The sequence below is a fragment of the Colossoma macropomum genome, unplaced genomic scaffold, assembly GCF_904425465.1.
Source record: "Colossoma macropomum unplaced genomic scaffold, Colossoma_macropomum, whole genome shotgun sequence".
NCBI lineage: Eukaryota > Metazoa > Chordata > Actinopteri > Characiformes > Serrasalmidae > Colossoma > Colossoma macropomum.
The window spans coordinates 29,306,732-29,331,309 of record NW_023494784.1 but is presented as its reverse complement, the minus strand read 5'-3'; the positions used below and the strand labels follow the sequence as shown (position 1 = coordinate 29,331,309).

At 38.6% G+C, this 24,578-nt stretch overlaps 1 protein-coding gene across 3 annotated transcripts in view; it reads left to right on the top strand.

Moving 5' to 3' along the window:
• Positions 1-23,150, top strand: part of LOC118806312 (RNA-binding motif, single-stranded-interacting protein 1) — a 53,890-nt gene extending 30,740 nt beyond the window's left edge. For all 3 annotated transcript variants that reach the window (XM_036567728.1, XM_036567740.1, XM_036567734.1), the window contains 11 exons: positions 3,769-3,860; positions 12,581-12,738; positions 13,662-13,741; positions 14,862-14,977; positions 15,385-15,434; positions 16,020-16,107; positions 17,601-17,651; positions 18,250-18,360; positions 19,974-20,048; positions 20,136-20,214; positions 20,636-23,150. In XM_036567728.1, the coding sequence (XP_036423621.1) occupies positions 3,769-3,860; positions 12,581-12,738; positions 13,662-13,741; positions 14,862-14,977; positions 15,385-15,434; positions 16,020-16,107; positions 17,601-17,651; positions 18,250-18,360; positions 19,974-20,048; positions 20,136-20,207 (893 nt within the window). In that variant the 3' untranslated portion in view covers positions 20,208-20,214; positions 20,636-23,150. The remainder of the gene's footprint in view (positions 1-3,768; positions 3,861-12,580; positions 12,739-13,661; positions 13,742-14,861; positions 14,978-15,384; positions 15,435-16,019; positions 16,108-17,600; positions 17,652-18,249; positions 18,361-19,973; positions 20,049-20,135; positions 20,215-20,635) is intronic.
• The last annotated feature ends 1,428 nt before the right edge of the window (positions 23,151-24,578 follow it).

The window sequence follows — 24,578 nt, the reverse complement described above, 5'->3', positions numbered from 1 at the left end:
AAACCCACTGAAGCACCAGACACCTCTACTTTCACTTTCCTTTTCACTAGTGCTTCTGCGTGCTGTGAAAGTTTGGGTGATGCCTCTACCCTGGAAACATTTGGTATTCTGTGGTGCATTGTTGCCCTGAGAGCACTTCTTATTGCAGTTTTGTAATTCTTTGCTACTTGTGCTCTGTAGTCTGTTTGAGCCCTGTACGTCATAGTTTAGCGTCAGTGCTCACGGTGTTATGCTGGGAGAGTGGTTGAGCTGGCTGTACTTGTGGTCGGACGTGTTTGCTGGTTAAATATAGCTGCAATAGCAGCACCAACAAGGCCCTGCAGCACAGGCACAGACAGAAGTGACTGAGCGGCCAGACCGACTGTAGATCAGGACTGATTAGGGGTGTAAAAATGCATTGATGTATTGATCTGAAGACGGCAAATAAACTGCCTAGATTTTAGTATGTTAGAATTGATTATAATAATTTTTTAATAGTAATCAATAATGTATGAGGCAAAAAGTCTATATTGTAAACATAAAGATCCAGTAAAAAGAGCTTCTTCCATGTTTTTTAATGTCTTTATTCCATCACTGTGTGAATAGTTCTTCATGTCAGCGTAATGCACCATATATATGGTAAAGCATAATGGTTTCTGTCCCCCCACTTTAAAGACTGGGGCAAGACTTCTAACTTGGCCTGGCTCTGTAACATGATTTAATTGTAAGACAGTCTGAATAAGAACGTCTGCCAAATGCGGAAATGTAAATATAAAGCAACCTAATTAGGAGCAGTGACGCCTGGTTGAAATAGAAGTACTTGAGCATTTAAAGTTGTATTCTCAAGCACTAAAAGCACATTTCTGCCATGGGAAGATGCAACCAGTTAGAAGATTTTTACACTTCTGCAACACATTATAAATATGTATTAAATGATACTTAATCCAGAAATTGCAAAGACGAGAAGTTAACCCACAATGGGGCAGTAGGTCAAAAATGCAGCATTGTACCCACAGCCATATGGATTCAGTTTTAGATTGATTAGCCTGAGCAGTGGAAAAAAAATTGCAAACAAGCTACTCTTTACAGCAGCCCCCTAAATAAGCACTCTTCATTCCCCATGTGCTTATTACTCTTAGATGCACATTCTTCTACATAAATGCGCACACAGTGGTGCATAACAGTGTTGCATGCCATCCTAAACACTGTCACAGTGAGATCATCGCTGGATTGTGAACACCAGTGATTTGAATATAAAGTACTGTGCAAAAGTCAGAGACCACGCTGTTTATTTATTTCCACTCAAAACAGCCAGAGTGCATTTTTTAAAATGTTCAGCCTTATGGGGGGAAAAAAGCATGAAAAAATATATTCAACAGACAACTGCACAGAGGCCTCAACAACAAAATATAATGTAATTTTTTATATTTAGATTTTTTAAATCTTTTTTGTATTTAGTGTGTCCAGCTCTTGCCTTTATTATAGCTTCTATTCTTCTCGGATGACTTGCTCTCTTTTTTCTTTGTTTTTCAAAGAAATCTTTTGGGATATTTTTCCACCAAAGTCCCACCAAAGCACCAAGCTATTAGAAGTTGGTTGCATTTTCTCCTTCTCACAATGTAATTCAAAGCACATTCATTGATATTGAGGTCTGGACTCTCTGGAGTCTGTTGTTCTAAAAATACTAGCAGCTGCTTTGTTTAATTTGCAGATTTTCTCCCTTTTTGTCTTTCATTTTCTCAGTAAGGGCTTCTTGACAGCTACACATCCTTTCAGAGCCATAGCATTGAGTTGTCTGGTTTTTTTTTCAGATTTGAAGCAAGAGCGGAGCTTAATTGTTTTTTTTGTATTTTTTTTTTTGTAGATTAACTTACATCCAGTCACCTCAGAAATCTCTCCTGAAAAAAATGAAGAACATACCTAATGGCTATTTTGACTGTTAATTAAATGAATGATGGTCTCTGACTTTTACACAGTACTGTGGGTGTTATTGCACTGCCTAGATTTGTAAGAAAACTGCAGAATTTTTGTTGTGCTTGTAAATCAAATGCCTCAATTACAGCTTTTCATGATTAACTAAATGCAACTGTCTTTGGAATTGGATCTGGCCATCTGTCATTTGATAAACTTGCCCAACTCTTTTGATAAACAAATTGACTGTGCAGCCTTTACACACAACAATTGAAAGCATTGCTTGAGTAGGAGTCAGCCTAGTCACTCACAGGTTACCTTCACACCTTCATACACACATCTGTCAAATCCACTCACACAGGGTTAAATTTAGTAGCTCTGTTGTACTTATTACACACTGTTTAACCCTCAGCACACATGCACACACTTAAACACCACCACAGATTTGTGTGTAGGCCAAGTGTGGTCATACATGTCCTATGCAAAAGACCCCTCTGTGTCCAGAGTTTGTATTAATAAAAATAAATAAATGTGTTTGTGTATAGTGACTTTATCAGATTATATAGTGCCTTTCTCTCAATGTTCATCAAAAGAGAAAAGTCTTCAGGTCAAGAAGTTGAATTACAGAATTTGGGGGTCATTTCACTAAAATGAAGTCTGGTGCACAGAAGAACAAGCAGGGTACAGAATGCTGGAATTAAAGAGATCAGAGAGATACACAGTGACAAGACCATAAAGGACTTAGAATAGAGAGAAGAACTTTCTTTCTAATATTTAAATACACTGGCAACCAAAACAGTTTACTAAGAATGGGAGTGATATGCACAAATCAGTTAGTGTGTGTAATCACTTTGGTAGCTTTTGAATGTACTGAAGTTTAAGGGTTTTAGTCAGTAGACAAATGAAAAGAGAATTACAGTAATCAATATGGGAAAAAAATTAAGGGGGAGAGAAGATTAGGGGGAGAGAAGAAGTGGACCAAGAACTGAACCCAGAAGCACCCCTTGGCTAACAGGAGTAGTGGGTGATTTGTTCGGTATTGGTTGTCTGTAGTATGATGTGATCGAAATCGGTCTAGGGCTGTGATTGCAGTACCAATAGAAGAGAGATAGGAAAGAAGTATATCATGGTTTACAGTTCAGAAATGGTAATGGAAGAGGAGGATGTTAAAAACAATGTGTCGGCAAGCGGGAGGTCATTTACAACTCTGAAAAGAGTAGATTAGGTATTATCCTAAGTTCAGAAGCCAAACTGGAAGTGTTCAAGGTGATGTTCAGTGAGAAAAGCTTGAGGTTACATAGCTAGTTTTAAGGGCATTAAGGACAGAAACAGGAGATGTCTGTGTGGTGGCTTAGAAAATGCACATATGCAAGTTATGAATAAAGGTCTTCTATTTACAGTTTCCTAATCATGAATTTTGTGAAAAAGGTTTGGGTTGTATTAATGAAAATAGATATTTTTATGTGTAGTAGACTATACTACTAGATTATATTTATATACTTTTCTGTGAATTATGTTCTAGTCTCATCTCTGTTACCTGTTACTGCAAACACTAGCAATGTAGTACACAGTGAGAATTTGGATACAGTATCACTTTTTTAACTGTTTGGGTTGTCTCCTCCTATAATTTGGATTGGAAATGAGCCAGTGGTTATTGGTGTAAATAACTAGACAGACAGCTTTAACTGAAATGTATTTGCACCCTTATGACAAAGGTTTCAGAATTCTTCTTCAGAAAAATCTTTTGAATGTACTCCAGCCCCACCACCCTGACAAGTAGAAATTGCATACACTTAGGATGGCCACGGGCTGTCAAATTCATCTATATAGGAATGCTACATGTTACGATAAGTGAAAAATTGGGTTATGTGTTCTCAGGTTATGGCTTTGTGGACTTTGACAGCCCTGCTGCTGCACAGAAAGCCGTCAACGCTCTAAAAACCAGCGGCGTGCAGGCACAGATGGCAAAGGTAAGAGCACACCTGTTATATTCTCACTCTCTCTGTCTCGCTCTCTCTCTCTCATTCTTTACCTGGAACTGTCTCTTCCTCATCTGCTGTCAGATGATGTATCTCTAGGCTCTGTGATGGACGTGTGGATTTCAGCACAGTAGCGTCAGCAGGGCTTTAACAAAATTTAAGATTAATTCATTTTTATTTGATTTCTTTCTGTAAAAGAATCATTTAATTTCTTGAACTGGCTGAATTGAAACTGTCCAAACTAAACAATCTAACCAGTTTTATTTGGGATGCCAGTTTGTAATGTCCAGAGAGCAGTAGTGGACAATAGTGAGAATTATAAGTGCGGACATTTCATTGGTCCTAGCAATAAAACTTTTTCAAAATAGATTTTTTTTTAATAATCTAAGTGTTAAAACAAGCCTAACATTGTTAACAAATACTATAAGTCAATAGTCACCCACATCTTTTCCATAAACATGTCCCTAAAACTTCACATTTTCTTTTGTCTCTATTTATATACATACACCTTCAAATTAAAAAAATATTAACAGGTATTAAAAGAAACCGTAACCACAAATATAATCTGTAGTGTCTATGAGTGATGTACAATTATGTAAAGAGGAGTTACAATTCAGCACAACACCATTGTCTTAAATGACTGTTTCCTGCATTTACCTACACAGTGAAGTATTTTTCATGTTTACAGTTTATAATACATCATGCTGTGTCCTAAACCACTTCATTGAGTTTACCTGACCTTAATGAAGACCTGGATGCAGTTTGACCGAGTTGAGAGAAGTTTGGGGGATGTATCTACTGTAAAGATTTGGGTAACTATTGACCTTTAGCGTTTGTTAGCAACATTAGCCTCGTAGCTCCAGTGCTAAAATAAAGATGCAAAATTTGGACATCAAACATGTCTTGGGTGATCGACTATATCTGTGCTAAGGGGAAAATTGTAGAAACTAGGCTTTTTTGACAAACCATTCCAGGTTAAGTTTGAGTTAGAGCCATAAAATATTGACATAAAATGCAATGTCCCGACAGCTTTATCGAACATTGCGATGACTATATGAGAAGCAATAAATTATTATTAAAATAGTGTGCCTTTTTCTGACTGGTTGTGATGCAAATACAGACCCATATCAAGCTAACCTCACCTTTAAGTAAATAGCAAAATAGAAAATTACAAAAAATACCATTCACTATAGTGCAACATAATAAAAAAGGCTAAGGAGTGGTCAGCATTACCTCAACAGCTTTTTCTATAAGGGCTATAAAACCAATTAAATACATATTTATTTTTTTAAATTGGCATGGAAGAACTACAACTACTACTACATATTTTTGCTTATTTATTTATTTGTTTGTTTGGTTTAGTTATTAAAAATGTTTGTTGTGACAGTAGCCATTTTTGCCTCATACACTTAAAACACAATACTGAGTGTGAGTACTACCCAAATGTTTGATGTGTTTTTACAGGCTTGTAGTATTTGAGCTGTGCACACGTTTTTTAATTGGCTGTTTAGCCAAATGGTTAAGTTGCTCATCTTCCACATAGGAGTACAATCCTAGCGCAGAGAAGCGCACATTAGGTTTTTAACGATTTGTGGTAATTTGATCTGTCTGTCATCATAGCTTTTATTGATGTGTTTATAGCAGAAACTTGCATCACAATAACAATAAAAACACAATTTATCATGCAGCTCTAATTTAGCTGTATGTATAGTATTGTAGTATTGAGCTAATTCAGTAATAGTCAGTGGACGTACTCTTGTTTATAAGTGTCCGCTTGCTTGATTGTTGAGGCTATTTTAGTTTTTTAGGCATCCATGTTAATGTATGACGAACAGTCTGTGTAGTGTGTGTGTGTGTTGGGGGAGAGAGAAGAAAGATACTGTCAGCAGGGTGACGTTATCCAGTGGGAATCCTCCCTGGGGTCTCTCTCTCTCTTTCTCTCTCTCTCTCTCTCTCTCTCTCACTCACTCTCACTCTCTGTCTCTGTCTCTGTCTCTCCTCGGACAAACACATGCACGCACACACGTGGTAAACACACAGGAGCCTCTGTGTTCCTATGACAAGGCTCTTCACTTGCCACAAAGCGCAGACTGTCTGAGGCACACCCAGTACAGGCACTAACATAAAACTTACATCCTATAATCGCACTCATTTTACACACACATGCGCGTATACACGCAAGCACACATACACACACACTACGCCAAATGCTTAGGTGTTGGCAGCAAGTGGCACAATAAAGCCACATCTGAGAGAAAATGGTATAGAGACAGAGAGAGAAATAGAGAGAATCAGTCAGTCAGATGGCTTCTTAGCAGCCTTCACCACTACCCTCCTTATTCAGAACTCTCTGTTCATTCCTAAAGATATGCTGTGGCCTAAGTATGAAAAGGGATCAGAGAGAGAGAGAGAAAAGGGGAGTGAGAGAGCAGGACAGAGAGATATAATAAGAGGGATTACGAGAGGCAGGGGGTTTGCAGCTGTGCAGGTTTTCCTGTAGGAAAATTTCACTTCCAACAATTAGGCACATTTTAATTCTGGGTTTCTGTGTTACAGCATGAGTTTTACAGTGTGCCTGTGCCTGTGTGCATTTTTGTACATTTTCGGGAGAAAAATGTCCTCAACTTGACAGGGCTGACCTAAACAATGTCAGGAGCGACAACATGGTCTTGACTTTGTAAAGCTGTTTCATTGTTTTAATTTTTTAAAACTAGACAAATAGGGCAAAAAAAAATTTTTTTTTTGTTGCTGAGGTTAGGATAAGTGTTAGTAAGTAAGTATATAATAATAAGTAAGTAGTATGTAAAGGTACATATACAGTACTGCGTAAAAGTCTTAGGCCCATAAGCAAATTGAATACAAATATTTATCTCAGCAGTAAGCATGTTGCTGCCAGTAAATCACTGTATGACATTAGAATAAATACAAATGAGCATAAATACAGTAAAAAGTAAGAAGAATTTCATGTTTTCAGAAAAGTGCATTTTAAGTGGTTAGTTGAACACATTTACATACAGAAAATCACAACTTATTGTATGAATATTATTTGTATTTATTCTAAAATCTTTTTTTTTCTGAGTAAATAAACACTGCCCAGATAAATATTTTAAATATAAATATAAATTAGCTGTGGTGACAGACTTTTGCAAAATGTTGTATAATACATGACCCTACATCCTGATATTTTATTAAAACAAACCTGTCTGTCCGTCTGTCTGTCTGTCTGTCTTTAACGCACTGTAGATGAACTCTTCTCTGTAGTGTGTAAAAGTGAGCTGCAGCAGCAAAACTCCCAGCACTTTTACATTGCTCCACTAAAGCAAAGGAAGTAAATAATTGGAGGTAGTCATGGTAACAGGTCTGTTGACGCCGTGGCAACCAGGCCCTATGAAAGCTGTGTAAGGCTCTGTGGAGCTCTATAGGCATGGACAAGCTACTGGATGTGCCCTCTGAACCTTTTCCTTTTCCAATTAGAGCAGTGCTGTTTGGGGCGACACGGGCCAGTTTAAGTCCAGCTTTTGTTCCGGGCACAGCTCGTTAGAAAGTCAAGATTTTTCCTTTAACTTTTCTCCAAAGGCCTTTTTTCTTTTCTTTTTTAATTTTCTTTGTTCAGACAAATCAGACCCGACCTGTGTGGACTTAATGAACTCTTTCCTTTTCCCTCTTCCCTTTTTGCTCTTTTGTCAGGTTCCATTCAGTAATTTTAAGTGGTTAGTAAGCTGTAGGTTTGGTTAGAAGGTGTGTTAATTGGAGGGCAGGAATTTCAAATGAATCTCAGAACTTTCCTCACTGTACAAACACATTTTCTGCCAGTGATAGTAAGAAAGTAAACATTCATGATTGAAGCGCAGTTGTGTGGCAGGATTGCACGGCACAGAAAGAGTGCTGCATGAGTGTAGTGGGCTTTTGGCTGAGTGGAGAAAACCATAATTGCTAATAAAAGAGTGAAGGGAATGATGCATGGATGTTTTCTTTCTCTCATGCTGTGCCAGCCTCCTTATCAAGAACTGTTTAAAGCAACAGATGTGTGTTCCTTTATTGTGTATCTGAATTACTGCAAGATAGGTAACATTATTATCTTATTGCATCCATATACTGTAGTAACTTTTCAGATCAACATTATAATAGATGGAATTGATTTCTCAAATGACAGAAGTGTCAGATGAGGAGAATAACGAGCTAAAAGCTACAGTTAAGACAGTATGTAGGTACCTGGCTGTCTAGAAAACGTACCTGAGTTTGGCTTTTTTTCATGGGGAAAGAAAACTTTTCTGTTTTGCCGCTGTTCAAGAAAAGTCCCTTTTTTAACATCGTTTGAACACAGCAGCTGTCCTTTTACATTGTGTTATAATGTCATGCTAAACAGATCAATCAGAATGCTTCTAAATGACTTCTAAATCTCTTTACATTAACTTGCATTAAAAGTTGATGTTTTTCCTTCTCCCATTAGAATTTTGGAGATACATATGCAGAGCAGTGATGGTAGATTTATAGATAAGCCCCGGATTCCACATAATTTACATAGAATTTAAAAAAAGGTTTGAAGGATGGGTTGGGGGTTGGAGAAAACTTCCTGACAGGCCGGATATAGCCTGCGGGCCACAGCTTGATGATCCCATTTGTAGAGTGTGTACTGTTCAAGTGCCGCATGCTTTGTTTGACTGTCTGTGTGTGTTTTCCTTGGACGTCTCCCTCACCTCTTGTATGCTATAAACAGAGAGATAGAGTTAACTTATAGACATTACCCATGATTACTGTCTGCTGTTTCTTACTGTCATGCACACACACCCTGTTTTGGCTCTCATTCTCAGTGTGTCTGTCTCTGTAACACACACACACACACACACACACACACACACACACACACACACACACACACACACACACAGTCAGTCATGTGACCTGGGCTGATTGGATGGTTAGCTGGTGACCTGCTTCTCTGCACAAACAGATGTCTTATCGAGCCCTGCCAAAATTCTGTCCTGTACAAAAGTCTCCTGTTCACACGCACAGATATTCACATACATTTAAATACTTACAGGTGCATACACGTCCTAATAAATGTACACTCATAAAATTCTGTAATTCCTCTGAACTGACCTGTGTGTGCGTGTGCGTGTACGTGTGCGTGTGCGTGTGTGTGTGTGTGTGTGCGTGTGTGTGTGTGTGTGTGTGTGTACATACACACATTGTGGTTCCTTTGAACTGACCAGACATATATGAATGCAGATTTATGTATATATGTATATATATATTTGCATTCATGTATACGTATATGTGTGAGATGCTGCACATGTGGGTGTGTTTATGTGGTTTTGAGGAAACGTGGCCTTTTCCACTGCATCTCTATCCATGCTCTCTGTAATCCCCCTCTACCCAAAGAGCTCTGAAGCTGTTAATGCTGGAGCTGAGAGCAGTAATTTAGCATTGCGTGTCTGCAACTACTCAGCCTCCAGCCATCACCGCTAATCTCCGCTCACACATTTAACCCACTAATCTGCTGACCAAGCGCTCTTCCCTACTGCATCAAATCATATGGCATGGGCATTAGGTCACTGAGCTGCCCTTGATTCCAAACCAGATGAGTCAATTTAAGTAACGCTAGCGGTTTACCTCCCTTCCTCTGATGGATGTACAGTAAAACCTTATAGTGTTGGCGTTCAACAGGCTATTGGATGTAATTTGCACAATGTCTGAGAGGGGCGTAGATCTCTGACCTCACACTGAATCAGTTCATTCATGATTTGTTGAGAAATGATTCAGTGCATTATGAAATCACAGATTTTGCTATGACCTTGGTCGATTATTAAAAAAGAAATCACAAACACTTTATTAGGTTCATCTACCCTGTATCAACACTCATTGACCATTGTATCACGTCCACTTGCCATATAGATGCATTTTTTTATTTATGCAGTTACAAACTGTTCCTTTTGTTTGTCTATATAATTTATGTTATCCTGTTCACCGGTGGTCAGGATCACCACCACCACTGCTGGTATCATTTGGGTGGTGGACCATACAGAAACTGATCACTGATGACTAGCACAAACTGTGCAGCAACAGATGAGCTGCAATCTGTAACTTTACATCTACAAGCTGGACCATTGGAGTCTGATAAAGTGGACGATAGGTGTTTAGTGTTAAAAAAAAAAAACTCTGGCGACACTGCTGTCCCTGATTCACTCATACCAGTTCAACACATATTAACATGCCACCGCCATGTTAGTGTGACTGCCGTGCTAAGAATGATGCATAATAGCTATTGGTGGTCTTGTGGAGGTCCTAACTATTGATGAATGACGTAGAGTGGGCTGCCAAATTATGAAACGCAGGTGAACTGTATGGTAAGTGGACCTGATAAATAGGTCAGTGAGTCTAGATACAAGCTAAGTGTACATAATAATGTGGTAAGTGAAGGTATTTTGGCAATAAAATCAGAAAATAAACTTTTATGCTTCATTAAAAATTATTGTAATCTGTTGTAATCAGTAGCATTTCAAAATCACTGCAGTTGAATCAGCATCTTCACATAGACGAATCGCAATGCATCAATGCTTATTTCCACCCCCAGTGCCTGGCATTGAGTTGTGGTAACTGTATAACCAGAGGCTGACAGCACTGCTGGATCTCTACCCCCACGCTACGTCTCTCTATGCTCCCTCATTGAGCCCCTTGCCCTGGGTACAGCCTCTAAGAGTTACTCAGTGTTCCCTAATAATGCAGTGTTGATTTTTCTGTCAGTGAATTACTTTAGTAATCCAATCCTTTCTCCCTCACTTCTTTCTTTCTTTCTTTCTTTCTTTTTCTCTTTTTCCTTCCTTCATTCTCTCCTTCTTTCTTTCTTTCTTTCTTTCTCTCCTTCTGTCTTCCTTTCTTTCTTCCCTTCCCTATTTTGTTCTTTCTGGCAGGAGCTGAATGCAGTAGGATGTTAATGAATATTAATGAGGCGGCCCCTCTCTCCTGGGAGTCTCTCTCTCTTTCCTCCACTCACTCTCTCTCTCTGTTTCTGCTGATGCTGATGTAACTCAGGAAATAAGCTGATGTGACGCTGTTTGGAGGAGGCGGCCAAGACCTGCATGCAAATTGCAGCTCATCAGTATTCATGCTGACTGACCCTTTATTAACTAAAGCACCTAGTGCAGGAGAGAGAAGCAGTCATTTAAACACTCATAGATCTGTCCTAAAACGCACAACCAGAGAGTTAGCAATTTGTATTCATGCTGTCAGGACGTCCCACAGCTTTGCTACTGAGGGTATGAAAACAGTTCCCCATTGATCTGTTCTTTTCCAGATCATCTCCCTAAATCATCTCCCTAATTTTTTTAGATTGGTTTACTGTTTATTACTTTGTAACAGTACTGAGTGAAGCGTATCAGAGGGGGTTTCCAGCCCTTGGTAGAAGTGGCTCACTGCCAGTATCCTCAATCATGTTGTGCAGCTTGTGTGAAATCGAGAACTCTATGCTGTCAGTCAGAACCATAATTTTTTTTGCTTAACAACAATGGAGTGATCCTACTTGGAGAAGTTGGACAGATCCTTTGTGGCTTTACCTGGAGCTTTTAGGAGTATAAGCCCTGTGCCACAGACAGAGAGGAAGTGGTGAATCACTCGGTAATGCTGCTGTCCTGAGTGCAGTCCAGCCGTGCAGCCGTTAACTGATCAAACAGAGACCTGTGAAAGGAAACCTCTGTGTCTGTGTGTGCGCGCACATGCATGCGTACCGGTTGATTAGATGATAAGATCCAGACTCCAGGTGTTTTTACAGCTGTTGGGACGCAGGTGTTGCTTTTTAATGCTTTAATGCTTTTTTGTGACTATTGCAGATAGGGGGCACAATATATTGACAACTACATTATTCACAGAAAAGTGGGGAAAATGAATAGTTGTTGTTATTATTACTGGTACAATATTAGTATTGATTGATGATAATTACAGACAGTTACATGATGCCTCATTTGTGCTTGTCAGGTTTAATTGTCATGTCTGCTTTAGCGGTCATGGCTACATAAAAGTTAATCAATGATCTATCTTTAGAGTATTAACCTGGCTTACACTCACTGCATATGGACTGTGGTGTGAAATGTAAGGGTACACACATTGAATGTGCCAGTTGGGCCATGAGATCGACACATGAGATCGACCACAATCGGAAATCAATTTATTGTTTGTATTTTGGCAGATGTGTGTAGCAATTTTATGGCATTAAATAATGTGAGGCATGTAAGTGCCTTTGTGCTGTATTTGAATGCTGCTGCTACACCAGTTCCAAAATATTGTGGCATCATTATGCATGACTCATTGTGCCAAATAGCCAGTTGCTTCTTACTTTTAATGTGCCACTTTTTTGGATTAATGCTATTTAAATAAGACAGCTTTTTTACTTACAAATTTAAAATGTTAGGATATTAAAGAGCAAATAATGCACAAAAGAATATCCTGATAAAATTACAGTTACAAAAAATGTCCTTTCAGTGGCTCTGTAGTGCTGGCCACAACAAGATGTTGATTACTGGTTCTCATCATTCTTCCAGAAATTCTCTATCACTGCATTAGTCATTACTGATATTTCTGTTGATGCCCACATAATAACTGTGCTGTGTAGTTACAGGATCAAGAGACCATGTAGTACATAACACCAACAGACCTGTCACTTCACTTTGGTTCACTTCTGTTCTTTCTCTCTCACTGTTTTTCTTCTCTCTGCACAGCAACAGGAGCAGGACCCCACTAACCTGTACATATCTAATCTGCCACTCTCCATGGACGAGCAGGAGCTTGAGGCTATGCTGAAGCCCTTCGGTCAGGTGGTCTCTACACGCATTCTCCGGGACGCTAACGGGTCTAGCCGGGGAGTTGGATTTGCCAGGTGAGGGTCACCCTGGGCCATAACGCTGGAGACTCAGTGGCCATGACTATGGTTTTAATTTCGCATTCAGACGTTTCCCAGTGACACAAAGTGGATCCACCCAAAAACAAGTCTTATGTGTGCACTCTTGTGGAATGCCATTATTTTGGTGTCATTACTACTTCATTATAATGTTTCCTATTTACTTATTAAGCCCTGGAATGGGGTGAGGTGGGAATGACTCAGATTTGAATGAACACTCCTTTCTCACTGTTTCATAGCTGATCTCTGACATACTGCTCTCACTCAGTCTCTTCAGCTGTGTGTGTGTGTGTGTGTGTGTGTGTGTGTGTGTTTGTGTGTGTGAGAACAAGTATCAGCTTGAATGATAGTCTACAGCTGCAGTATATTATCTCACCTCACCTGCCCCCGAGGCAGTGTGGCTGCACCGAATTCAATCCCACACACACTCCTTGCTGCTCCCTGTGCCACTTGCTGCACCTGATTTAAAAATGCCTGAGGAGCCTAAATGTTTCAGAACATTTCAAAAGTATTCTTTTAACAATAACCTGAATTACAGTGATATAATGATACACAACACGCAGTAGATCAGTTTTTTTCACTGGCTGAAGCAGCCAGCACCTCCAGTGCTACTTACTTATGTTACTTATGTAGTTTATCATTTCACATTTTCCACTTAGCACCTGCAACGACAGAAATCACTAGGGATGTGTGATGGTATTGGAATCGTGTTGTTTTCAGAAGATTTGCTTGAGAATTGGAATTGGAGAGATGTTTAGATATTTCAAACTGATATTTGATATTTTGAAGCATATTGTTTTATCTTGATAACAAAATTTACCACAATAACAATAAAACATCATAATATTGTCCATTTCTTTTGTGCTTGTGTTTAGTAAAGGGTGATTTCCTCTGTTTTGTAGAATGGAGTCCACAGAAAAATGTGATGCTGTTATTTCTCACTTCAATGGAAAGTTTCTCAAGACGCCAGCCGGAGTAATGGGTAAGAAAGAACTGTGTGTGTCTTTTATGTGTCATCATTTTTGTGTATGTGTGTATGTGTGTGTGTGTGTGTGTGTGTGTGTGTGTGTGTGTGTGTGTGTGTGTGTGTGTGTGCTCTTCTTATTAATTGTATTTGGCTGTTCATTAAGAAGCAGCACTTTTACAGATTTCTGCAAGAGCAAATTCATTCCCTATTCATTTGCCAGTAGTGATTCCCTGCTTTCACCCGCAAAGCTTCAAGCTACATCAGCCTCAAAGCTGCACAGCACGTCGAATGAATGTTGGCTTAGATTGAAGCAAACACAGAGAATAAACAAAAAGAACTGCTGTACTATAGGCCTAATGCAGGAGTAAGTGCTTATTGATTACTGAAGGCAGCTTCTGGTTAATGTTGAAATCAGTGTGCAGGGTTTCTCTCTCTCGTTCTCTCTTGCTCGCTCTCCTGTTCTCTCTCTTACTTGCACTCTCTTTCTCATTCGTACTCTTTATTTTTTCTCCTGTCTGTTCCTCTGTCTCTCTTTTCTCTTCTATCTCTCACTTGCTTTCCCTGTCTTTATCTCCTCCTTAGCTCTTTTTCTCTTTCACTTTCTTTTTCTCTCACTTCCTTTAAATAGCAGGCCTTTTCCCTAAATTATGCCTAAATAAAGGATTTTCGAAGTGAAAGTGCCCTCCCCCCACCTCGTGTTTTTTGTGAAGGGTCTTTGCTGTGTTTGGCCCTGATGCTGCCCCTCTCTCTCTCTCTCTCTCTCTCTCTCTCTCTCTCTCTCTCTCTCTCTTTCTCTTTCTAAGCTTCGTAATTGGATTATTAGCCTGAAATAGTCTCCGCTGCCCATACTGCCTTTCCGAAAAAGGAGGAGGGCAAGGGGGATTATGGGAAGGCGGCTAGCAGTTAGATGTCTATATTTTTAGTGTAGTGGGAAAAAGTGGACAGTTTGAGTGGAGGCGGGCTATCCCCCAGGTGACAGACGTAGTAGAGAACAGACTGGACAGAATGATGTGTGCTATGCTAATATCCCTCTCTCTTGCACCCCCCCTCTCTCTTGCCCCCCCCCCTCTCTTGCCCCCCCTCTCTCCCCTGCCCCCCCCCCTCTCTCCTTCTCTCTCCTTCTCTCTCCATGTAGCCCCTAGTGAGCCACTGCTGTGTAAGTTTGCTGATGGAGGGCAGAAAAAGCGACAGAGCCAAAATAAATACGTGCCGAACGGACGAGCGTGGGCCAGAGATGGAGAGGCCAGACTTGTGAGTGCTGGGTGTGTGTGTGTATGTGTGTGTGGTTCTGTATGTCATCAGGAGTGATATTTTTACTCCATTAATAGATATTGTATATGTGTATACTGAATTATCTTGGATTTACTTCATTTTCACACTATATAAAAAACAGTCCCTGTAGTTACCTCATCAGAGGTTCTCTCTAAGGCTGTGTTTGTGTGAGTGAATACTGATGGATGAGTGAAGCTAAAAGGCTATGTGGGAGTGTGTATGTGTGTGAGAGAGACCGGCAGAAAGGGAGAGTGTGTGGGAGTAAAGGAGAAGGCCGTAAACGCTCACTGGAATAAGAATCACAGTGGTGGCGAAATATTCATGAGCCTCTCTCTCTCTCTCTCTCTCTCTCTCTCTCTCTCTCTCTCTTTTTCTCTTTTTTTCAGGCTGGAATGACGCTCACATATGACCCCACTGCTGCAGCTATGCAGAATGGGTAAGTGCAGCACACAGCAGCACACAGACCCTCTCACCTTTTTCATCTGTGAGTAAACAAACATGCACACTGCCAACAGGCCTGCCTCAGTTCAATTAATTCAGGATAGCTTTATTGGCATGACTGGATCAAGGACAACATTACCAAAGCATAAAAAAACAGCAGTAAGAACAACGGTAATAATACTGGTAACAATAATAATCAGCAAACCACAGAGATATATCTAAATTTGGCCTTTGGTATATTTGGTGTATAAAACGTATTTAAGGTATGGATCATTGTGTTAATAGTGAGGAGTTTGCCTCTCAGGCAGTGGCATGTTGATACAGTATTTTGCAGCAAGAAGTGCAGTGTGCCCCTCTTTAAGCTTACTTAATTGTTTTTCCAATTGTGTCGTTTTTTCCAAATTTCTCACCTGTAATTCAGTGACCACAGAGTCTGTTCTGTCTGGGCACTCAGGAGTTTTTATATCTGCCTTTTTCTGTGGCTACATTATTGTAACTCAGTCAGACTTGTTCAAGATCTGTCACTGCTTTGTATCTCTCTGTTCTCTTGTTCTTTGTGACCCTCTGTTACTCTCTGCAGATTCTATCCCACCCCTTACAGCATTACTAACCGAATGATCGCCCAGACAGCCATGTCACCATACATCTCCCCAGTGTCCACATATCCGGTATGTATCAATCCAGTGTTTGATCAAACGCCTGCTTTAGTGGAAAAGAAAACTCTCTTTTTCCAGCCAGGGTATGATCCCAGACTTACTCTGATTTCAATAATAATGTATGTTTCAGATTTTGGTGGAGTGTCTCTGATAGGAATTGCTAATATGGCATAAGTGTAATATTGCAACGCTTAAATAATGCAATAGAGTACACAGTACATGATATTACATGATAAAGTGCACAGTACATGATATTAAGCCAATTTTAAAAAAGTTCAGTAACTTTAACTTTATTGTTCATACATTTGCATTCAGTATAACAATGAAGGGGAGGAAAAGGGAAAGTGTTTAAAATAAGACAAATGATAAGATAATTTGTAACATCCAATCATCTCCTTAATACCATGCAGTTTTAATTCGACAGTTTGACATTGAATTCTTTGCAGACTTTCTACAGTTTGTTTAAATCTCTGTTTTTTCATGGAGCGAGCAGTTGGCTAGTGTTTTAAAAACACTGATGCTACGTTCAGTATACTGAGAAAACTGTGTCACATAATTTATCATAGTGATAATAAAATATCATCATATTGTCCATCCATATTTTCTTGTAAAGCTTATGCTGGGGGAGTAGGTCCTAGACAAGATTACAGGTTTTGGTCAGAAACGTATATGACCTCTTTCGCTGATATCTTTTTAAGATGGGAGCAAGTATATTTCCAAGAAGTTTCCAAGAAGAGCTTAACTCTCTTCTTAAGGTGAAAGTACAAACTGAAAATGTTACTATAGGCAACAGTCTGGTGAAGAGTAACTTCATACATTACAATACTTTACCAGCCTTTTGAAGTGGATGGGATGCAGCAAGATGGAAGCAGTCAGCAATTTTATTTCTGCTTGAGATTATGCAGATTCTGATCATTTGGGCTAGTTGTGTTAATTTAAATGTAAGTCTACGATGGACTGTTAATGTAGTATAGATAATATGTATGAAGTATAATGTGAGTGATAAACGGTTGAAATAGGTTTAGCAGACATGAAAACAAGTATTTTGTTCTCTCTGCTAAACACTTAAAGATTTACATGTTGTACAACAGACATCCTGTGCAGAACAGTGGATGTGAAGTCATCCACAGCATAGGTGAGTTAAAGCATCACCGTATGGCAGCTATTATCAGTCAGGTCATAATATTAAACTGATACCAAAACTGTGATGCTGAGTAATTGTCTGAGAATAACTGAACACTGCCTTTTATTTGAATACATAATAGTCTTTGATACACGTCTGATGTTTATCTTGTGTGTTTAGTTGTTTGATTGTTAACACTGCTGTGCGACTGAGAGTATCTCACTCTTGCACTGCTAACACCAGGAGTGCGAAACCTACAGAAATAGTGACTGCCTTGGCAGTGTATGTTTACTCTCTCCCTCTGTGTGTGTGTGTGTGTGTGTGGTGTGTGTGTGTGTGTGTGTGTGTGTGTGTGTGTGTGTACATGCACTCAATATTTCAGGTGCAGAATCCATCTTGGGTCACTCACCAGCCCTACATTATGCAACATCCGGTAAGAATACTTGTAAAAATGATCAATGCTGTGTTGGGTGGTTCTTCGTTCCACACAGAACCCTGTGTATATATAACTTAAAAGGCCCATATCATAGAAAATTGAAATAAGAGATTGATGTAGTATGTAAACGTTATGTTTCAGAACTTACAGTTCACTCCCCAGTAACAAAGAGACAGTATCAAAAACAGCCTGTTTAATTCTAATCGATAAAGATAAAAAATTACATGTTACAATGAATTATGACTGTTTTTGCTACATGGTTCACAAAAATGTCATAAGTGGACCTCAATACAAGACAAAATATAGGATATGGGCCCCTTTCAGGTTTAGCTCCATAAAGTACAGGGTAATTATATATATATATATATATACATATATATATATATATATATATATATATATTTATATATATATATATATATATATATATATATATATATATATATATATATATATATATATATATGTATGTATATCATTTCAAAGCAGCTTTATCAAGACTCTGGCCTAAGACCCACATCCTATATCCTATATGGCCAGTCTGAATGCTGTGAATGTTCTGTGATGTCTCTCTTACTCTTTGGCTCTTCTGTAGGGAGCTGTAATATCGCCCTCTATGGATCCCTCCATGTCACTGCAGCCAACGTCCATGATGAGCCCCCTCACTCAGCAGATGAGTCACCTTTCTCTGGGCAGCACAGGAGCGGTGAGGACACACGCACACTTACACTGAAACAAAGATCAACATGTGCATTTTTACATATAAGCAAATACAAAATATGTCACATGTTTATGTGAGACAGTACACTCACTCTGATAGGCCATTACCAGGGCAGAGACAGCTGTCCAATCTAAATCTCTGGTTTCCGGTCTCACAGACTTTGCATTTACATTCTGTGATGTTCACTGAAGTACTCAGCGTCATCATGTCAGATCTGTGAAGCAGCACAGCTGTTAGTGTGTTAAAAAAAAAATAGAAAAAAGTGATGAGAGGGCCATTCAGCTCAGCTCCTGTGGTTGACATTGAGGCTAAATCTGCTTATTATTGTGTTTATTACTTTCTTTGAAAGATATTCTTTCTTTTGTTTAAATAAATGTCATTTTTATTTATTTTTTGGAGCTCCTCCAGTTTCGTTTACAACTCCACAAGCAAGTCTAGAGAAGACCAGAGATTTAGATTGGGCATTAGATTTTAGACATGGACCTTTTTTTGGGTTTAAATAGATAAAAAGAAATAATTAGCATGAAATAAATAAGTAATTAATGCAGGAAACAACTGCAGTACCTTTCAAAAGTTTACATTTTTTGTCATATTTCATAATATTTTACTATATATAGCATACCAAAAGATATTTTTAGATGTTTTACTGAATATTTCAAATATTTGGGGAACAAGAAGACATTTCAAAATGTAATACTATAATTATTTATTTAGATTCCTCTTCTGTCAAGTTTTGGCCTTGATCATTTGATCATTGAAAAGACATTCTGGATTCAAAATCATCTACAGCTCTATTCATTCTGGAATCATCTAAAACAATTTTTTTCTGTTTCCTACACATTATATAGAACTGTGATGTTGCACAGGACTATCATATTAAAACAATTTTATACATTTGTCTGCAAGATGGGATGAGATTTATTTAATTGAAAACATTGCAAACTTTTAAATGGTAGTGTACATGCTGAATAAAGTGTAAAGTACATATACAGAGTTTATAAGTTAAACCATATAAATAGAGATAAACAGACAGACTCACAGAGACAGAAAGTTGTGCAATCCCAAAGAACATTGTTATTTAGTGAATATTCAGATCATTGCTGTCAGATCAAAGCCTAGTAACTCCATATTTTTTTACACACTGTATTTGAACACATTTAATAATACCATCTGTTTTTTATGTTAAAATGTGAACTGTAAAAATTTCATGATCAATGGACCAATAGAAGAAATCCAGAATTACTTGGTATAAACTGGGTATCTTTCCCTTACCTGAAACATTACCATTTTGGAGATAGAAGGGCTGCGTCTTAAATCACATGCCACCTTACTGAATAGTATGTGAAAAATAGTGCACCACCATTAGCAGTACAGTCTTTAGTATAGTATTTATAGTGTATTAGTGTGTAGAGATGAAGCAAGGTTTTTGTTCTGACAGTGACGATATGCAATTGTTATTAACGTCAACATGCCGCAGGTGAACTTGCTGTCAAGGAAGGTGTTCCAAGTTGAGACAGAAGTAATGTTTGTTTAAGGTGTGTAATGTAGTTGTACAAGTCATGCATGCATTCTTTACATCTTTTATTTGTTTGTCGCAGTTCATGCCAGCTAACGCAGTGATGCAGGGCGCATACATCCCTCAGTACACTCCTATGCAGCCTGCTGCAGTGGAGGTTAGTGCAGTTATATGTCTTATTTTTTTAACAGAATTTTTTTGTGATGCATTGCAAAAGACAATTACAATTTATTTTGATTCACAGGACAACAGCCCTCAGCCCCAGGTGGAGTCAGCTGGTGATCATTCTCCCTACACCTACCAACAAACCAAGTGATGAAGAGGTACGGCTTACAGTTCAAGCGAATAATGCTTTGGCTGCAATGAAACATCAAATATCACATCCTGCACCACAAAAGCATTTACTGTTGCATTTCTTGATGATCTACCCCCAGCTCTCAGATTCTACTAGTCAAGTAACCCTGACTGTCTAAATGAAAGGGCCTGTTTTTCTGAGAGGAATTCTGAGTGAATTAGGATTATGATTAAGCGAATGAAGATTTATGATTCGAGCTGTCAGGTGTCATTTTGTTTGAAATCAGATGTTTGGCCAAATCGTATTACACAATTTTCCCCTTACCCTAAATAAGAGTAATAAGGTTGCTCTGCCAAAACATGTTTATTGCCCAAAGCTTGCTCCTTTAGTTTTGCACTGGAGCTACGCCTAACAAGTAATGGAAGCTTATCTGTTGTCGTGTTGTCCAGGACCCTCAGCGCTCAGGAGACCGTGAGGGGATTCTGCTTCAACAATCATGCTTCCTCTGATGGATTAAGCTCGACCATTCGATCGACGTTTGCACAGGTTCTACGATGAGTTTCCTCTGTTTTTAAAACAACTATCCAGACTATTTTTGGTATAAGTTCTATGAGGTGCAAATAAAATATTAATTTCATCAAAGGATGCTAGCTATCGAAGAAGAAAATGACAAAAGGAAAAAAAAGTTTTATTTTAATAGAAAGAACGTTTATTTTTACCAAGGAATCGTCACATGGTTGCAAGAACTCAAAGGAGCATGTGACTTGATGTGCATGGTAGCAGAGGTGTCCATTGTTAATATTTTTTTATGATTTAAGATTTGTGTGTGTGTGTCTGTGTTTGTTTGTTTTTTTTTTTTTTCTTTGTACTGATCTGGTTTTGTTGTTTGTAGAGATTTATTGGCCGGACATCCTGAGAAAGATGTGTTTTTGGGTTTGGTTTTTTTTTATTTTTTTTTGTGCTTGCAGTGTGAGTGTTGCTATGGTGAAGTGTTACGTTTCCTCTTGTACAGTGTGTTTTGTCCTATTGATCTAGAATGATCTTACTCTCTCTTTCTCTCTCTTTCTCTCTCTCTCTCACTCTCTCTCCCTGTCTCTCACATCAAATTTGCCTTAAATTCTTTCCATACAGCTGTACAGGTAGCCTCTAGCTGAGGCTGAACCAGAGAAAGAGACGGCCTTGTAAATCAGCCGAATAGGGCTTTTCTTAGGATCTAGCTAATGAAATTCGCTTTGCCTAGTTTAGGTGTTTTGCTTTTTACTGATCCTCTTAGAGCTTTTAGAGTAGAACATGTGATGAGTGATAAAAGATGATGGAGTTTAAATAAGGTGTAATGTTTTTGTAATCAGAGGGACGAAGCCTCTGGTTGTTTGAATGTGGTAGAAATTCTGCTGAATGAACACATTTTTAAATTGCCTTTTAGAAAAATTCGCTGTTGTAGTTTAGCTGAACATGTACGTGCGGGTGGGGGGAAGTGGTTTGACCAAGTCTTTTTATTTTTCCTTTGATTGTTTTGAAGGGAGGGGGTTATGGTCTGTCTCCCAGACAGAATATAATTGTCCTTTTTTTATTATTATTTCTTTCAGTTTTGATGCAGACAGATGTGCTTTTGTGATTGTGTACAGATTAATTAAGCCTTCCAGAGGCAACTTTAAGCAAACGTTCTGTGGAAGTTTCTGGAAGAGATTGATTTTCTGTAGATTTTAGTTTGTCTAGCTCTTTTCTAGGAAGCAAACAGAACTCGGCACTTTCAATCAAAGTTTACTTCACCAAAGACAGTGAGCTAGCAAACAAGAAATAAGGTAATGGATATAATGTCATTTTCTCCTTGGGCAGGATACAATTCTAAGACTTTCTACTGGACTAGACTGCAATTTCGAGAATGTGCCTTTTTTGTATATATGCATCCAGCTGTCTTTAGTTGTTGTCAAAGTTTGGACACATGCATGAAGGAAGATTTGGATCCAACAAGTGCCACAAGCATCACTACAGAGCACACGAAACTGAAATACGAAACTAGAACACGCAAAAGGAGAAGTTTGAAACTATGAACTGAGCAGCACAGTGATACTCTGCTATGGTATTGTTCAGCATGAAAATGTTCATTTTTTTATTTTCTTTTAAAATCACATTAGGCTTTAATTTAGGCTTTATTAGGTTGTCTTCCACAAGACTGTGTTTCTGAACTGGTGGTCCTATTGACCAATTATCTACCTCAGAGTTGCTTTCTCCTCTGTTTTGATTGGCCGGGCTAGCAGGTTCAGCCCGCCCCTCCAGACCAAACGGCTAGCTCTGGAGCTGCCCGCATATACACATGTTTTGTTTTCAGGTTGTTTTTAAATACTTTAATTTTTTTTTTTCTTAAAACTAAATTTTTTAATGACATTGTTATTATTATGAGGATAGATGTGCGTTGAACGTGATAGTCTTGTCTAGACATTCAGTTTCATAGTTTCAAAAGCAAAACACTGCTGCTTAATCACAGGATGTTCCAGTAGTCGACAAAGTCCATTGAAAAGAAAAAGAAAGAAGGAGAGAAATAAAGAAAAAAAATATCAAAACTGAAAGTTGTGGTATTTCTAGGATCTGTTTCTGAGACATTGTCGCTGTTCAGTCCCAGTCCAGACTTTCAGCAGCACAGGCCTCACAGCTCTGGTGCGTGTGTGTGTGTGCGTATGGGGCAGAGTTTGAAGAATGTTTGAGGTGTGTGTGTGTGTGTGTGTGTGTGTGTGTGTGTGTGTGTGAGTGAGAGAGAGAGAAAGAAAGAGAGACTGAAGAATGCGTGAGCAGGAGTTATGTGTGGGCGAAGCTTCTAGTAACACCTGAACCAAGTGCCAATGTATAGCTGGATGAAAGAGTGGGAGACGTACAGAAAGAATCGCTCATGAACATGAAACATCACTTACTAGACAGCCATTAAGTTATGAAAAAAAAGTAATAATTTATGAACAGAGAAGTTTTGTACAGACTGTTTGAAGAAATAAAAGTTTTTCATAGAGATATCTATATGAGAGTTTATTTTATTTTGTTTGTTTCACATGTGCCACAAACTTGCCTGTGGTAACTTGTCCGGTTAAAGAGAAACCTTCCTCTGTGTTTGTTTGTTTTTTTCCTTTTTCTTTTTTGTTTTTTTGGTTTTTTTTTTTTTGTGGTCTTTGTCAAAGCCAAAAAACTTTTTAATTAGATTGTTCCTTAAGCTTTATTTTTGTTCATTTCTTTGAATTTTTTGAATAAAAACTCAAATTTAGTGGGTTGTGTAGACTTTCCGTCTTTTTTCTGGCTAATAAAGGGGAAAGATATTTTCACTGCCGTAGCTCACTGATGAGCCTCAAGTTCCATGAGATGTCATACCCTCATGGAACTTAAGATGTTTGGGCACTAAGACTGCCTCACTAATAAACACACTTCTGCTGCCTGTGTTCTATTAATAATAAAGATGCCTACATTTTTCAATACCAAAAAATGTAAATTTCAAAAATTTAAGAAGCAGTGCAGATTGACAGATTAAGCTAAAAAAGGGAAATCTTGTTTTAACATAATCACAATATTCAGAAAATCGGCTCATTTACACTGTAAAAAGCGAAAGCAATCCGAACAACTGAAGGTCTCTTCTTCTCACTCTTCTTACTTCTCACTCACACCACCAGGGGTCGGTGTTGCTGTGATATACACACAGTGTGTCTTAAATTAGAGCAGTGTTCTCTGGTGCTTTTCTTGTTTTTTGGTGCACTCTCGGATTAAAATAAAATAATATAAACCTCAAAAGTCACCACTGTGGCCATTTGCCAAGCAGTGCAGATACAGTCACAACACATATGAGATTTAAGACAAAAAAGGAATTAGTAACTAAATATTAATGACTAAAATGAGTTCAATGAGGACTACTTTCCTCGCAAAAATTCTTGATTAGAAGTAAATGTATAATAATTTGAAAATACCCAGGAAAATACAATGCCATTAAAATTGCACTTGAGTAAATGTAACTAATTACTACCCCCTCTGGCTACTGCCACCCTTTGTGTAACTCTACGCACTGTAGACATTTTTCTAAACTATGGTGTAAAATATTGCTTCACAGGAGAACAGTCTTTAAAAAGTGGAAGATTTTAAAAAGTGATTGATTTATAGGGATTTATCCTTAATGAACACTGGGGCAAGGCCTGTGATCAACAGATGGGCCCAAGAAGGATCTGGAGCAATGAGGGACTGGGGTGTGCTTGTGAGTGTGTGTGTAGTGGCGTTACGCCACCCTACAGGAGGCCTAGAGGACCAGACGAGGAGTGAGACTCAGACTGCAGCTGTCTGCTGTCAGCCACCTGCGCCCACTATCAAACCCTGCAAAGTCCACAAGCTCTATAAGTTAAAGGTAGAACACTCACAGTCCAGCATTTC